Source organism: Schistocerca cancellata, chromosome 4, assembly GCF_023864275.1.
Source record: "Schistocerca cancellata isolate TAMUIC-IGC-003103 chromosome 4, iqSchCanc2.1, whole genome shotgun sequence".
Lineage (NCBI taxonomy): Eukaryota > Metazoa > Arthropoda > Insecta > Orthoptera > Acrididae > Schistocerca > Schistocerca cancellata.
Window position 1 is genome coordinate 747,098,769 of NC_064629.1, and position 17,864 is coordinate 747,116,632.

Below are 17,864 nucleotides of genomic sequence, written 5' to 3' on the forward strand. Positions count from 1 at the left end.
ATCAGACACAAATGACAGGACAACAAAAAATTGAAACGAGGGCAGCCAATTTTGTTTTTTCATAAATAGGGGAGAGAGAGCCACATATACGATACGCAAATTGGGGTGGAAATCATTAAAACAAAGGCATTTTTTACTGCAGAAGGATCTTCGCACAAAATTTCAATCACCAACTTTCTCCTCAGAGGGAGGAAATATTTTGTTGGGCCTACCTAAATAGGACGAAACGATCGTCGTAGCAAAATAAGAGAAATCTGAGCTTGCACGGAAAGTTTTAAGTATTCTTTTTAGTGTACAGTAAAGTTTCATCACTGAATGACTTTAGGCAAATACAGGATGATACAGAATCTCTTTTTAGTATGATGAATACCAGCTTGTTCCAAATGTAGGAAAATGTAAGCTAATGCAGGTGAGTGTGAAAAACAATCCTGTAACGTTTGAATAAAATATCAGTGGTGTGCTGCTTGACACAGTCATGTTTAATGAACATCCAGGCATAACATTGAACAGCAATATCAAATGGAATGAGCACATGAGGTTGGTTGTAAGGAAAGTGAACAGTAGACTTCAATTTAGGTTGGGAATTCTATGAAAGTGCAGCTCACCTATAGAGGAGCCTGTACACAGAACACTTTTGCTGCCCATTCTTGAAAACTGCTAGAATATTTGGGATCTCAAATGGGTCAAATTAATAAAAGACATAGAAGCGATTCAGAGGCGTGCTGCTAGATTTGTTACTGGTACGTTTTATAAACACACAAATATTATGAAAATGCTTCATGAACTCAAATGGGAGTCCCTGGGGGCAGACAACATTATTTTCATGAAAATCATTCAGAAAGTTTAGAGAACTGACATTTGTATTCTGGCTGCAGAATGATTCTACTTTCACAATGTATCTGTGGTCCTTATGCAAAATGTACAAAATAAGACAAATTAGGGTTAGTATAGAGACTTTTCAAAGGTCAGTTTTCCCTTGCTACATTTGTGAATGGAACAGGTCAGAAATGGCTAGCAGTGGCACAAGGAATCTTCTGCCACACACTGTATAGTGGCTTGTAGGGTTTGTGTGTCGATGTAGAATTGAGGAGCTAGTTGAAGAGAAGTAGCAATCCTGGTTTTAAAGCAGCCATGTAAGACCCCAGGAAAGTGGTGCACTAACCTGATATTCCCTGCTGCTGACCAATTCATTAGAGAGAATAGTAAGCATTGTTTTAGTAAGGGAGTACAATTCAGCTATTTTATTGCAGTTGTATAAATGACCTGAGTGTCTTTGCATTTATTTTTAAATGAATTAATAGCACCATTTAATTTTAACTTCTTCACAAAGTCATTATCTTGGATGGAGAGTTGTCAAACAGATTAACTTCAGGTCTGCCTCTGAAAAGTGTTTTGGGCCTCTTACTGTTCATGTTGTATGTTACTGACATAGCAGACAATATCAACTGCAAACTCGGTCTTTCTGTAGATGATACAGTTCTCTGTAATGAAGTTTTTTCTGATAAAAACTGCATAAATACTGTCTCATCTTGATAAGATTTTCAAGTGGAAACTTGCTTTAAATGCTCAAAAATGTAAAACTGTGCTCTCCATATCCATTTGATATTTTAAGTACATCACTGAGACACAACTGGAATCAGTCAACTCAAACGGATACCTGGGTGTAATAATTTCTGTGAACATGAAATACAATGATCATACACACTCAGTCATAGATAAAGCAGATGGAACACTCAACTAGGTACCCAAAAATACAGCATCTATTTGTGGCAAAATCCACATTGTCAAAATCTGTGTCTAAATTTTGTTTCTTTGTTCATGATTAGATGTACAAATTTAAGATTGTCACTCTACATGGCTGAAGACAAGGCCTTACAGCTTTGAAGTTAGCAAGGGGGGGAATTTGATTGGGGAGCTTTTTGACTGGAATGTTCTCTTTTGCATAAGCTTCAACAATTTTCTTACTAAATGGTATACCCACATTAGGGAAAGACTTTCAGCATAGTCTAAATACATTGACATTTGTTTTCTGGTCGCTACACTGCAGAGTGTGTACAGTATACTATACAGGGTGAAGTGAAATTTGCGCACTCTGGCTTCGCAGCACGACTCCTCGCATGCCAGCAATTAAAAAAATGTGTCACAAAATTTCATCTGGAAAGTACATCCAGCAGAAAAAGGACATTAAAGAGTGGCAATCTGGCAACACCGTAACCACATGTACGGTAACTACCGGTGTCAGCACATAGAAATTGTGCTGTACAGTTAGTGCAGTTGATGGTGTTTTGGGTTAGCATGCAGGACGTCAATGGTTCAATCCTGGGTTGAGGCATATGGTTTTACTTGGTAAATGTAGTCCATGTGGTATGGTATCTGGCATCTTAATCATCAACAGCGATTGCAACGGGTCATCTAGAAACCATTTGAACTTACATACTACAATTGTAGAAATGGAAGATTGGTCAGCTTTGGAAGAAGCCCTTTCCAAATCGTGGGCACGAATTCATTCTCACCACTTCATCTACTAGATTTGAAACCTGTTTTCTTTTTACCCTCCTCCAATGGTCCCACAGATTACTACCAACTATTATTCTTGCCTTAGGTTACCAGTAGGAGTAGCAATGTGCTTTGTGAATTATGTCCAAACTCAGTTACTATTTGTATGTGTTATCACTTTGGTCCCACTAATTATGCCTTTCAGCACTGAGTCTGGCAACTGCATTCTGTTTAGTATTTATCTTCAATGCATACTTATTATTATTATTATTATTATTATTATTATTATTATTATTCTATCGATGGGATTGTGGAAACATCATGTCTAATACCATTAGGGAAACAGTGCAATTCGAAACTGAACATTTCACAATTAGCAGTGTCGGGATGAATCATGCAGAACAGTACCTGTCAGAGGGGTAATGCATGTTAGGTGGAACAACGTGCAGTATTGATGGCATGTTTATACTGCATGTGCTGTTCACCAGACAGGGACTAGTTGCGACCAGAGTAATGCGCCCATGACACACTCCAATGTACATGAGTACACTATCTAAACCAGTGTGGCAGACTTAACGGCATACACAAATGATGAATGTTGGATATGCTTCTGGTCCTTGGTGCACCTGATAACCGGGCTGGTGTTGCCGCTTGTGAATATGCTGCTAGATAGCCTTGTCAACACCAGATAGAAATGTGTTTTGTCATCTGGAGCTGCGCCTTCAGGACTCAGGTCCTCGCCCTCCACCATCATGTGACAGAGGTCATCCATGTACTCGCCGCACTCCAGCTACTGATGCAGCAATTCTGGAGGTCATACACCAAGAACCTCAGTGAAGCAAGGCAGCTGCGCGTCTCACTTCGCACGGTCGTTAAGACTTTGTGAACACCGTAATATGGTCGGATGAAGCAGCGTTTTCACTCATGAGGGTGTCTTCAATATGCACAATGCCCACCATTGGTGTGAGGTTAATCCACATGTCACTCGCGACCGTGAATATAAAATGTGCTTTGGTTTCAACGTCTGCACTAGTTGGGTGACAGGTGTTTGGATCCCTACATGTTGCCTAACCAGTTGACTGCACGAAGGTTTCATGCATTCCTCTCAAACTGTCTGCCTGACGCTCTGGAAGATGTTCCACTACATGTTCGGCAGAGGATATGGTCCCAACATCATGGTGCACCTACACACTTTGGAATTAATGTGCGACAGTATTTGGACGGAACATTTCCCGGAAAATGGCTCAGACATGGATGTCCAGTTGTATGGCCACCATGTTCGGCTGATCCAAATCCCCTGAATTTCTTGCTGTGGGGACACCAGAAAGAACACGTGCACTCTACTCCGCCGACAAATGTGGAAGAATTGGTAGCGTGTGTTCCTGCTGCCCTTGTTACTGTGAACGCAGTTTTTGCTGGGAAGGGTCCAGAGCTGTATAATCTGGAGGGTTGCGCAACGTTTGGACATGCAGGGAGGTTGCATTGAGCATCTGTTGTTCTGATGATAACGTATTCTGTTGTGAATGTCAAGCGGTCATTAATATGGACATTATTACTGTCACAGGTTCCTAATGTGCAACATCTGAGTACTCATTACATTTAGTATAAATAACAAGTAGATGTTGTGTTATTGTACTGTGCTATCATCTTTAGCATCTGATATTGTTTTTGTAGTTATTCTGTCCTGTGACAGGTCATTTGTTTCAACTATATTTCTTATTGGTCTAACTACGTATTTGTTATGTTCAGTGTTACAAAAGGTTGTACATTTAGTATATATGTGACTTAAGAAATGGTGTATATTACAGTATGAAATGTCAGAATGAAATAAGCAAATGAAAAAAATGCACCTCAACCTAGGAGCGAATGCACTACATCCTGCATGCTAACCCAAAACTCTATTTACTGCACCAACTGTACAGCACATCTAAAATGTGCTGACACAAATAGTTGCTACATATGTGGTTACTGTGTTGCCATATTGCCACTCTTTGAAGTCCTTTTTCTGCCGGATGTACTCGCCAGACAAAATTTTGTGACAGACTTTTTTTATTGTTGGTATGTGAGGAGTCTCGCTGCGAAGCCCAAGTGTGCAAATTTCGCTTAACCCTGTACACTGGCAATCTGTAAGGAGCAGTGGAGGTAACAAGTCTGCCTCCCTCTCACAGGGCAACCAGAATAAACATGTATTCTGTGTAGACAGAAGTGACCTATGGTCATGGAGATTGCCAATCCCTTCCAGTGTTGTGAGAGTCCCAACTGAACTCTGTAAATGACCAGGATTAGCCCCTTCTCCAATTTCAAAATAAGCAAAGAAAACAAGAAGCAATGCACAGCATAAATTATACCAGCTTTCAAACTTTAGCTGGCAGACAAACATGTGTTTCTTTGTTCATTTCGAGAGTACATCTTCGAGAATATGTGGAGGAGTATTACAGCAGCCACTGACAGCTATAATGTACAGGGCATTGTCATCTCAGTTTTAGCAATGAAGTTGTTGGATTATTGTAAGACGAGCCACGCCCACTTGGTTAAACCTGCCAGTACAGCAGTAACGCATGGCTTTCGCAATGCAGGCAAGGGTATTACTCCCCAAGTGTGTTTCAGTGGCATTACCGAGTATGTGAGTAGAAGCAGCCCATCGGAATAACAGATGGCCTGATGTATTGTACAAATAGCTGTCAATTTTGTAGCAGTTTCATTCACAGCCGAGTAGCTCCACTATGACATGGGCTAGGCCAGACAAGGAGACCAAATGGAACCACCAGCAGCAGTCACTATTTTGATTCTACTTTGAAGTACCAGCATCCTGCACTAAGTCCAGCCCTGGACTTCGTGTCACAATCCAGTGGACCTTCCTGGCTCACTTCAGCAGCAGTTGGATTCCAGCCCTGGGGGCAGACAGTTGCAGCCCACACAAGGCACATCTTGCTGCTGCATGCAGTGACTGCACAGTTGCAGTCAGTCATAGCAGAGTTTTCTACTTCTGCAAGATTTGTGTCCACCTTCACGTGCAACTTCCACCCAATGTTTAAGGCTCACGCAATAGGGTCACATGCCAGGCACCACCACAGGCATCAGCAGAGCTAGACACATGTTTATTGCAGCCAGCTAGCCTGTTGCTTGCTATCGTACAACCCACCCACTCTCTTTCCGCTTGGTGAAGGCACAGTTGCCTCCTTTCATCGATGCACTGCTAATGTAACACTGCAAAATGAAACATTAATTTTGATAGCCCCTTCTCTCTGAGCCTTTCACAAGCCTGCTAGCCTGCCTCAACCATCCACCTTCTGCCATTCTTACATCATAGCCAACCGTTCATCCCCAGGACGGCTATAGTTCTACAATGCATTACTCGGCGAGTATCTTATACAAGCCATTCAATTACACCCAATTGACAATGCACAGGAGAATCTAGCACCATGTTCTGTTGATGCACTTGTGCACTTTTTATTTTGCAAACACGTTCTTACTCACATTGTCTTTCAAAACTGGTCTCCACCAGATGATGTGCATTACCAGCAACAAATAAATGATTACATTTTTGATATTTATATGCTGAAAATAAACTTTTTTTATAAGGAATTTGCATCTACATATGCATTTATCACAACTGCAAATTTTTCAGGTTCCTACTTTGAACCATCGGTAGGATACTATGAAAATGCAATGAATTTACGAAGGATATTGCTTACAATACACTTGTGCAATCCATCCTTAAACACTGTTCAATTGTGTGAGATACACCAAACAGGGCCAACAGAGGATGTTGGACACATTACAAACAAGGGCAGCACAAATGGTCACAGCCTTGCTGAACCCATGGGAGAGCATCAAAAAGATGCTGAAAATCCTGACACGACAAACTCTTGAAGATGGACGTCAACTATTCCACAGAAATTTAATTACGAAGTTTCAAGGACCAGTATTTTGTAAGGAATCTGGGAATATATTGCAGCACTTTACATATGACTCTCATAGGGACCACAAAGGCAAGATTAGACAACTTACAGTACACAGAGAGGTACTTAAGAAGTCCTTATACACAAGTTCCATACATAAATGGAAAGGGGAGAAATCCTTATACATGATACAACGAGTAGTACCCTCTGCCATGCTGTTCACAGTGGTTTGCAGAATATTGGTATAGAGGTAGATGTAAAACATGCACCTGAAGCAAGATCCAACAAGGAACAGAATGCAGAGTATGACATAAGAGGCATATACTTGGAAGAGGGAGAGAGATGCAGTCAGGTAGTTAAGGTGTGACCAGGAGGTGGCCACATGGAATGTCTGTAAGATCTTCAAGAATATTCTAGAGTATTCTGAGTAGGTGGCCTTCTAGTCTACAGAAGCTTAGAAGATACAGTAACTCTGGAAGACAATACCGGCCAAGTAAATGGATCATACAGATGACTTGGGTATTATTATTTCTTTCCTTTCTCAGACGTTATGTCTGGTTAAAAAGGGAAAGTGACGCGGACCTTGATCAAGCGTGACTTCCTTTTAACTGTACGGTATATGTTACATTGCATTTAGGAACTTTCGGGTAATTGAACATGTATCAATAATTATAGATTTCTGTAGTTGTATATATAAGTTTGGATGTAGCTGTATTGTGTTGATGTACTGGTGGATATTGTGTGGTATGACTCCTGCAGTTGATGGTATAATTGGTATAATGTCAACTTTATCCTGATGCCACATGTCCTTGACTTCCTCAGCCAGTTGGATGTATTTTTCAATTTTTTCTCCTGTTTTCTTCTGTATATTTGTTGTATTGGGTATGGATATTTCGATTAGTTGTGTTAATTTATTCTTTTTATTGGTGAGTATGATGTCAGGCTTGTTATGTGATGTTGTTTTATCTGTTATAATGGTTCTGTTCCAGTATAACTTGTATTCATCATTCTCCAGTACATTTTGTGGTGTATACTTGTATGTGGGAATGTGTTGTTTTATTATTTTATGTTGTATGGCAAGTTGTTGATGTATTATTTTTGCTACATTGTCATGTCTTCTGGGGTATTCTGTATTTGCTAGTATTGGACATCCGCTTGTGATGTGATCTACTGTTTCTATTTGTTGTTTGCAAAGTCTGCATTTATCTGTTGTGGTATTGGGGTCTTTAATAATATGCTTGCTGTAGTATCTGGTGTTTGTTTGATCCTGTATTGCAATCATGAATCCTTCCGTCTCACTTTATATATTGCATTTTATTAGCCATGTGTTGGATGCGTCTTGATCGATGTGTGGCTGTGTTAGATGATACGGGTGCTTGCCATGTAGTGTTTTCTTTTTCCAATTTACTTTCTTCGTATTTGTTGATGTTATGTGATCTAAAGGGTTGTAGAAGTGGTTATGAGATTGCAATGGTGTAGCCGATGTATTTATATGAGTGATTGCTTTGTGTATTTTGCTATTTTCTGCTCGTTCTAGAAAGAATTTTCTTAAATTGTCTACCTGTCCATAACGTAGGTTTTTTATGTCGATAAATCCCCTTCCTCCTTCCTTTCTGCTTAATGTGAATCTTTCTGTTGCTGAATGTATGTGATGTATTCTATATTTGTGGCACTGTGATCGTGTAAATGTATTGAGTGCTTCTAGTTCTGTGTTACTCCATTTCACTATTCCAAATGAGTAGGTCAATATTGGTATAGCATAAGTATTTATAGCTTTTGTCTTGTTTCTTGCTGTCAATTCTGTTTTCAGTATTTTTGTTAGACTTTGTCTATATTTTTCTTTTAGTTCTTCTTTAATATTTGTATTATCTATTCCTATTTTTTGTCTGTATCCTAGATATTTATAGACATCTGTTTTTTCCATCGCCTCTATGCAGTCGTTGTGGTTATCCAATAAGTAATCTTCTTGTTTAGTGTGTTTTCCCTTGACTATACTATTTTTCTTACATTTGTCTGTTCCAAAAGCCATATTTATATCATTGTTGAATACTTCTGTTATCTTTAGTAATTGGTTGAGTTATTGATTTGCTGCTGCCAGTAGTTTTAGATCATCCATGTATAGCAAATGTGCGATTTTGTGTTGGTATGTTCCTGTAATATTATATCCATAATTTGTATTATTTAGCATGTTGGATAGTGGGTTCTGAGCAAGGCAGAACGAGAAAGGACTAATGAGTCTACTTGGTATATTCCACACTTAATCTGTATTGGCTGTGATGTGATATTATTTGAATTTGTTTGGATATTAAGTGTGGTTTTCCAATATTTGTAGTAACCATGAGTGGGGTACACTATAAAAAGCTTTTTGGTAATCAATGTATGCATAGTGTAGCGACTTTAGTTTTAGCTTGATATGTCACCTCTTCATCTATTATCAGTTGCTCTTTACATCCTCATGCTCCTTTGCAGGAGCCTTTTTGTTCTTCATTTATAATTTTGTTCTGTGTTGTATGTGTCATTAATTTCTGTGTAATAACTGAAGTTAATATTTTGTAAATTGTTGGTAGGCATGTTATGGGGCGATATTTTGCTGGGTTTGCTGTGCCTGCTTGATGTTTAGGTTTCAGAGAAGTTATTCCTTGTGTATGTGTATCAGGGACTGTGTATGGGTCTGCAATGTAACTGTTAAATAATTTAGTTAGATGTGAATGTGTTGAGGTGAACTACTTTAGCCAGAAATTTGCTATTTTATCTTTTTCAGGGGCTTTCCAATTGTGCGTAGAATTAATTGCTCGGGTGACTTCATGTTGCAAAATTATCACTTCAGGCATTTGTGGTATCATCTTGTATGTGTGTTTCTGCTTGTATCCACTGTGCATGTCTGTTATGTTGCAATTATTATTCTGAAAGTTAAAAAACAGAATAAAACTTGTGATCATCTCTTATGGGAGGCTGACATCTGAGGAAGACATTTGAAACATCTGAAGTGATGGCTTGAGTCTGACATGGAGGGGATGAGGACACACTCAGGTAGAGGAATGCGAGCAATGGATGAAGACAGATGTCTTGATAGCCTGCCAATGGACCACACAGATTACACAATAGTTGTTTAGTATGTGCATCTTGCAAATGTCCAAGTTAAAAACCGTATAGCTGTTAGCTTTTGGATACAATGAGTTCAGTTTTATTTAAAGTGTATTTTGAATCTGTGGCTAGAAAAGAAACTGTGCACTGATGATCACGTCCCTCATGATCAAGTAAGTCCACTTGCTGTATACACAGTCTTGTATTGTTGCATTTCTCCATCTCATCTCAGTGATTTTACCAATGATCATGGTTTAGTGAGTTATGCGTATGAGTAAGATTAATCTCTGATGAAGTTCCCATAACTTCATGTTGAATATGCAGGGAAGGCATGTTCCATGGTTTTCTATGAGGGCACTCTGCTACAGTGCCAGACACAGACTACATCAATTTTTTCACATCACATGTCAAGCGCAACATTTAAAGACCACTGTACCTCCATAATAAATCAACATCATTTGGTTCTGTTCTTGCTTGCAGACTTAACAATCCCCTTCCCTGGGCTACATCATTTTAGAATTTTGATGTAAGGCAACAGTGTCAGGTAGAGGGACAGGTTACCTGGGAGCATTGCTGTAATAAGGTAAGTTTACAGGTTGATGAACAACAGAATGGTGACCATCAGCTGTAAAGTTGAGTCTAGTCTCTACACAACATATGTTTGTTCTTGAAAGTAACATCAGACACCAACATGACAAACAGGCAAGCAAACAGCTAGCAATCAAAATTACAGGGTGTATACGTAGACGAGGAAAAGAAATTCCCGGATTTTTCCTGGAATTCCTGGTTAGAGGTACACTTCCCCCTGGGTGATAATACCCTTTTTCCTCAGAACTGTAAAACTTATCATTCTTTTGAATGGTTATGGTTTTATACACTGGCGTAGAATTTCCCAGCACTTTAGAAAACGAAACTCAGGGAACAAAACACATTTGGGATGTGCAGCAACATGTACACTGCATATTTTCTTATTACGAAAGTATAAATTTGAATTCCACCAAACACCGCATGTTACTTGCCAAAACATTGAAATCGTGATTGCGATGCGCTTTTGTAAGCCTGTCATAGCTCACATCACATGATCTCGCCAGCCGACGACAGCGGATATTCAGAACATAGGACACGTGATGCAGTCAGCCGGTAGCTTTATGTTCCTTGCCAATAGCAACACCACTGGTAAGCAACGCGAACACACAAATAGGAAAAGTTAATGGCTTAAATTAATATACGTAGTGCTGCTACAAGAAAAGAAAAGCTTTCACATATAATGTTGCCCCTTTTTGCGCGTGTTACACTTTAAGCTATATTACACATATGTGCCAGTAAAATTTTTAAGAAAGACAAATGTCAAGTCTTCAGGGCTTGAAATTATTCTAAATCATCGTACTCAAAGAGCTGATTTTTAAGTGAGAGTCAAAAGCTCTGTGAGTTAAGAAATTCATCGTACATTCTCGCACATAGTTCATCTTGCACAAAAGGAAATTTACTTTGAAAGTAACGCTTTTCCCGCGACCTGTTAGAAATACGTTCGTTTCAGCATTTGCCAGAGAGCGCCAGATAACAAGCGTCTTACATAATGTCACAAAAGAAACAAGATATTAGAGGATACTCCAAGAGCATAGAAATTTCATGAACCATACTAAAATGCATAATTCGGCTTAAAGTGCACATTTGTATGTCCAGATTCGGATGTAAGTTTTCTTGGAGTACCAGTACTGCATTATCTCATGTCTGGTTCTTTATTATGGCGTATTGCCATATGTTCTGTAAGATGAAAACATGCACCTGAAATGCAGCGAACAATTGAAACTAGCCAATAGCGTGGAATTAAACACTCCGTTTCAAATAAATTGGCTGGTTCAGCCAAAAAGATTAATAAAAGCCAAATTTCTTTAGCAAATCGACAAAAATAAGTTCATTGTTCTGGAATGCGATAATGCTTGAACGTCAGAAACGGGAAATAAAATAAAACCTGAAACTAATAACATATTTTAGCCTGCTGTAATTGTGTGAATGTATTTTAATTCACTTGATAGCTCCCGATCACAAAACTCCGTTTTGTTTTCATTTGACGTGAGAGCAATAAATGAAAAGGAAACAGCAAAATTGCTAAACGTAAATACGGGTCATGTGAGACTACCCACCTCCCTATTACAACTTAAGACTGCTCTGTAGATCTGCCCCTGATCTACGATATTTCCAAACCGGGACAATACTACAGAGTGGCGCCCCTCCTCCCTCGAGCGTTTGAGGAAGGACACCAAAAATTAAAAAAAATAGACATTTCAAAAATACGTCCCCTTTGCAGTGCACATCTTTCTGAAGAGTCTGGTACATAAAACATATGTGTTTGAGGAAAAAGAATACATATTATTTGGTCTTAAATGTGCCAAAGTGTAGTGCCATGCCTCTTCACACAGCATTCTTCTATCGCACGTCACTGTATTTCGTTCTGTGGAACTCAACCATGTAACATTTTGTAATGGTTTTGTGTGACATAATATTAAATATAAGATACATAAAACCAGTGAAGACAATAGACAAGCAAGACAGTACACATTTCTTCAATCCTTAAGTCCCTGCATTGCTTTTCTCACTAACCTTAGTACAGCTTTACATGGTGTGCTTTCCTTTTGGGCAAGAATCTATTAGCTCATCACAGTTTGTCAAACGTTTTGCTACATCAAAAATAGAAATGTCATTGTTTAATACTGAAAAAGCTGTTAATACAAATAGTACCCAAGACTGGTGTGGTTTCTCGATCTGATTACGTCTATTTTGTCACTGTGTGCTGGAGAAAACAAAATAGGCCTTTCTAATATTTAAGCAATTGTAACACACACCAAATAAGCGAGACTGTTTTGGCAATAATGATTATTTTTACAATACGTCAGAATATGATTCATGAAGTACCAATACAGAATACCCATTTGGCCTACTACAAGCAAAAAGGTTCATGTTAGGAAATAGTTTCACATTTCATTCATACTCTCTAGCTTCTGAAGCATGAGATTGAAAAGTAATAGTACGAAATTTTTATATAAATTTGGAATTGTCATATTCTTCCATAATTTGTGTGATGTACCCATTTCTTCTCCTTCCTCATTCTAACAAACAATCTTATCACTAATTCTGTAACTATTCCTGCCAGAGTTAAAACTTATTCTCCGGTTAACTTGACTAAACCTGCCACAATCATCATTTTAGTTATCCCGTGTTTATTCTCCGGTTTGTGTTATTATATGTTCATACAATGCGTTTTCCGCGCTACTCCCAGAATTTAACTTCAGTGGCTGCTAGCATTCTGGCAAAAGATTTTCTGCCAAAATTCCATTTTCTTGGATACACCAAGAAGATAATACATAATCTTTCTTACCTGTTATTCAACAGGGATGCATTTCAAAATCATACGAATAATTGACAGACTGACATGCGCTGGATGCTAGGCGCTTTCTGAAACAAGGTCCCCCTACCCCAGAAATTGCCGGCCGGGTCAGATACTCCAGTCTGCTCCCAGCCCCTATATCCAGGACTGTTGCGCATGCGTGAAAGCTTAGGCGCGCCAGTAAAATTTTTTCCGGGTGGTATCTGGCTGTTTGCTGCTACTGCTTATACAGCTAACTGCCACACTTCTGTAGCCAGAAGCGGGAGAAGGTACTACTAATACGCAACTGAATTGTGCATGCGCTCACTCACAACTGCTTTAATGAATGTACTGTAAGTAGTTGTGACGTCACGCTCATCGGAGGCAGTTTGCTGTTGTGAAGCATTACATAGGCTTCCTAAAGCCGTTAACACATTTTGCTGTTGCCAGATGCTTGTGTGAGCACTGTGTTTTGTTGCTGTATATGGTGCATTTCCTTGGCAACTTAGTTTTATTCTATTTTATTTATTTATTTTTTCCTCTTTCATGTTTTATTACTTAAGTAGCGAGATACAGTAACATCCTTTGTTACAGTATTGGTTCTTACCAGTTCTTACCCTGAATTAATGTGAGTAAAACTCCCTTAAAAGTTACAATCACAGTGCTTTACCAAAAATGGTACCATTTGATGTTGCTTTTGCCTTTTTCGGATCTTTCAACTGCCTCAACCAAGAAGTTATTGAGTGACTGACTCTGAACCATGGAGTAGTTTGGAATTTTTCACATCAACAAATCATTGCTAGACATGAAAGAAGTGCTAAGTGGGGAGAAACATATGAGGACTGACTGAAGATCCAACACTGCAACTTTGGATTTGTAGTCTGGCACTTACCCAAACATTCAGTCAACAGATTATTTAGATAATTTTTTTGTTTAATCCTGTTTCTCTTTCTTTCTATTTCACTTTCATTTTATTATCAACAGTGATGTTTTCAAACCACTCTTGCCTTATTGATTATAATGGAGACAGAATAGACCATAACATCATTGAATGAACCTTAAACCACTGATTTGGAGCAATTATGTGAGACAAAACTTCCAGCCACTCTGTTTATCTTTACACAACAGTATTAAAAATCTTTTCAACAGACTAAAAATTATACCACATTACTTAAAATGTGCTATATAACACAACAACATAGCAAGCGACACACAAAAGTACTAGTTACAGCAGCTTGTTCATTCTCTTGTATTCTCCTCCTTTCCCGGATCTTTCCATCGATTAACACAGGATCCAGCATTAATTAACTTTCTATTACAATGGATCCTGCTAGTTGACACAAATGCTATGACTGGATATGTATTTTGGACATGTTCACAAGGATGTAATGATTATAATTGTTGTTATTCTGATTATTATTATTATGTTGTTCATTACAATTACTGCTCTTCACAAAGGGAGTAATGAATGAATATTACTAATATATTTATAGGTAAACTAAACATGAGAGAGTATTTACATATGGAATACTTACCTGAACCATCACTCTTCCTTGGACCAAGTGCATTTAAATGAGCAAAGAGTGGAAAATAAATAACAGAGAAAGATACATCTCGTAGCATTGTTGCACCAACACCTTTGTACAATCCAATTATGCCCTTTGTTCTCAGCAGTTCTAATGTGATAGCTGTAGCTGAAATTTTTGGTACAGCTATTCCTCCTGAAAATATCAAAGTAAGGAGTATAATTGTTTAAGTTTTCAAATTCTTAATTATTAAGTTATAAACAACTGAGTAACGTACATTATACCTGTATATTATACAGTCCAAATACAGCGATTTATCTACACAGAAACATCTGCAAAACAATGAAATACTAAAACTATATTACCCAGAACTGAAGATGCTATCATAACTTCACAATTCTATGATGCAACAAATGTTGGAACTATGAACAGATAATAATCTCTTTTTGTTTCCTAGTAGCTCAGGGGACAAATCCTGAACTGAAGGAAAGCAGGGAGATTAGGTTTTTAACATTTCATTTATGGTAAGATCACAAAAACAACCACTGAACCAGTCACTAGGTTTAAAAGTAAGATACAGTTCCTCTGTGAAAACATGGCTACACACTGACAATTTACATAACCATCTTTCTTAAATCTTAATTTGGACTAAAAATTTGATAAATGTAACCTAATGAAATATATAGTATTTACTCTTAAATTCATTTGTAGCATAGGAGTTATCAATCAGAAATGATTCCAAATGATTTTTAAAACTTTCATTTGCCAGCACCTTTAACTGGCAAGTTTGGTGGTCAAATACTTTTATACCTGAATACTTTTCTCACTTCTCGGAAAGAGTGAGAGAAGTTATGGATAGTGGAGGCTGTTTTTGTTCTACTATTAATTTCAAACTGTGCCCGATTCTTCACAAGTGAGCTAATGTATTGTGCGGCTATTGTTAATACGTCTCATTTTATAAATTGTTGCTTACATTAAGTTTGAGGCTGGACACCAAACAGTATTCTTACAGCACATTTCTGTGCAATGAATAATGTGTGTGTGTCTGAGGAATTACTCCAGGAAGTTATTCTATTTGCATCAATGGACAAAAGTATACAAAGTAAGCTAATTTTCTACAACTGTCACAAAAAAACCAGTTTTTACATGTAATGCAAATATTGCTGAACTCAAATGTTTGAGAATATTTATAATACACTATTTCCATCTGTAATTTTGAATCCATATACACCATAGGAATTTTGATCACTCAGTTTTACATATTTCCTTTCACAAATGCTGTATTGTTATTGACAATGACATGTATTTACTTGTATAAAATTGCATGAATTGCATTTTTCCAAAGTTAATGATAGTCCATTTATTGAGAAACAATCAATAATACTTTGAAATATTTTATTTGTTGCACCATCTGTTGTTGCAACTCTGTTGGGCTTGATTATGATTATCATTATCAGCAAAGACCATTATTTCTGTTTAATAGTGTAAGATGGATCACCGTCTATCTAAGGTGTTCCAGGAGGAATGGTCAATATTGAGGCACATGACAGGAATGTTCATTCAAAGCAAAAGAATCTAGTAAACATGGTCTCTAAAATGCTTATCTTAAGAGCTATAAGGACACTCACCTTCAATACTGTGAAACAGATCTCATCTTTTCCCATCTTAGGAGGAGCTACTATGGGAAAAAAAGGCAAGTCTAGTAAACATGGGCTCTAAAATGCATATTTTAAGAGCTGTGAACACTTTTTCAGCAGAAGACATGTGTGTCACTATAGTGAAGATGAGCAAGTGCCCGTAGCTCTTATGATGTGCACTTTAGAGCCCATATTACCTGGAGATTTTTCCTCTAGTTTTGGTCCATACCACCACCTCTCAACATATGGAGAGCAAAGGGCCTGCAGTAGAAGAGATTCGTTTCCCAGTATCAAAGATGGAGTGCTCATAGCTCTTAATGTATGCATTGTAGAGACCACGTTTACTAGACTCTCTTTTTTCAATTGACCATTTCTATGACACCCGTGAATATTGACCATTATTCCTGCGACACCCTATGTATAGCAAAAACAGAAGTGGTTCCATAACTGACCCCTGTGGAACACTAGCAGTAGAAGAAGATTCATTATTAGAACTACATGACCTATCTAACATGATCCTTCACTTCTTATCAGTTGAATATGAAATGAAACACTTACTCACTTTATTTCGAAAGCCACCAAGCTCAGGTTTCTCCAAACGAATGTTGTTATTTGAATTTTAAAATGCTTTAGACTGATCACAAATACTCCTAGACTCAGAATCTCATATTTGCCAATATTCACTGCAGTTTTTGAATATTTAGGAGCAAACACTGAAAGAAAAATTTTCAGTGATGGCAGGTTGATTGCATGGATCAGTGCCAAACACTGTCACAAGGCAGCTACAAGAAGCACACACTCTGAGACATGATAGGATGCCCGCAGCAGCAGACTCATGGATACTCAGGGGTCTGACTAACACTATTAGCAATCAGACTAACTACTACACTGAAGGCTGATTCTACACATTAGAAAAAGCAAAGGAGGCAACTGGTTGCACAACAGAAGTCAGTGTGTGAATCCCTGGTGTACCCACTAGTAGATGTGGCAAACACTAACAGCATTTTAAGTATAGAGTTTGAGAGCAGCTCTCCAAGTAAGAAAGCGATCTGTCAGAGCTTACCAAGGCTGACAACGAGCGACGTGGGTCTGGCATCCCCAATGATTTGACAGAGAACTGTCTGAATATAAAAACATGGGTTTTTCAAGAATTGTTGCAGCACACTATTTCTCCCTTCCTACAATCAACTCACCAACAGCACTTTACAGGCTTCAACCAGTCTGATGAGAATCGCTGCACTCCAGGGCATCTCTGGCCAACCATACACAGATTCCTCCACACTCGGTATGTAGGGATATTTCTGGACTGGACATTAACAAACTACAAGTTTGGTAGGAACAGTGTTCAGATGAAAGCTAAGCATCACTGTCTTTCCTCTTAAAGCTAGAAAAAACAGTGTTTTATGTCACTTGGCACTGCTCAGACGCCAAGTATCAACCTTGCTGTCTCTGCTAAGATATGCTTTCTTGTGACCATCTTCTACTGTGACACCTTACAACAGCATCTACAAGTTGGTTGGAGTTAACAGTTAATTCTCTGAAGTGAAACTTTTCCCCTGGAACAGCTACCCAAAGTGTCTGCAATTTGCAGGTATCTAGCATTACACAAATGAATTTACATTGTTCCAGAGACCTTTTCATGTCTCAAATATCTATGATGTATAAATGGAGACTGAAGCAAGGATGGATATTTGTACGAAGCCAGTAATTGTGCCCAGGTCTCCCGCTTACTTGGCAGATGCACTAGTAACCACTACGCCACCCTGGCACAGTGGCTTTGGACAATTGCACATACTCCCCAGCACACCTCCCTCCTCAATTAAAGTTCCCATTCATGCCTCAGTCCCCTTCCTGT

At 38.4% G+C, this 17,864-nt stretch overlaps 1 protein-coding gene across 1 annotated transcript in view; it reads right to left on the bottom strand.

The window, feature by feature from the left end:
* LOC126184085 (mitochondrial glutamate carrier 1-like) overlaps positions 1–17,864 on the bottom strand; it is a 185,246-nt gene that overhangs the window by 15,650 nt on the left and 151,732 nt on the right. Inside the window, exon 7 of the mRNA XM_049926440.1 lies at positions 14,382–14,567. Coding sequence (XP_049782397.1) covers positions 14,382–14,567 — 186 coding nt within the window. The remainder of the gene's footprint in view (positions 1–14,381; positions 14,568–17,864) is intronic.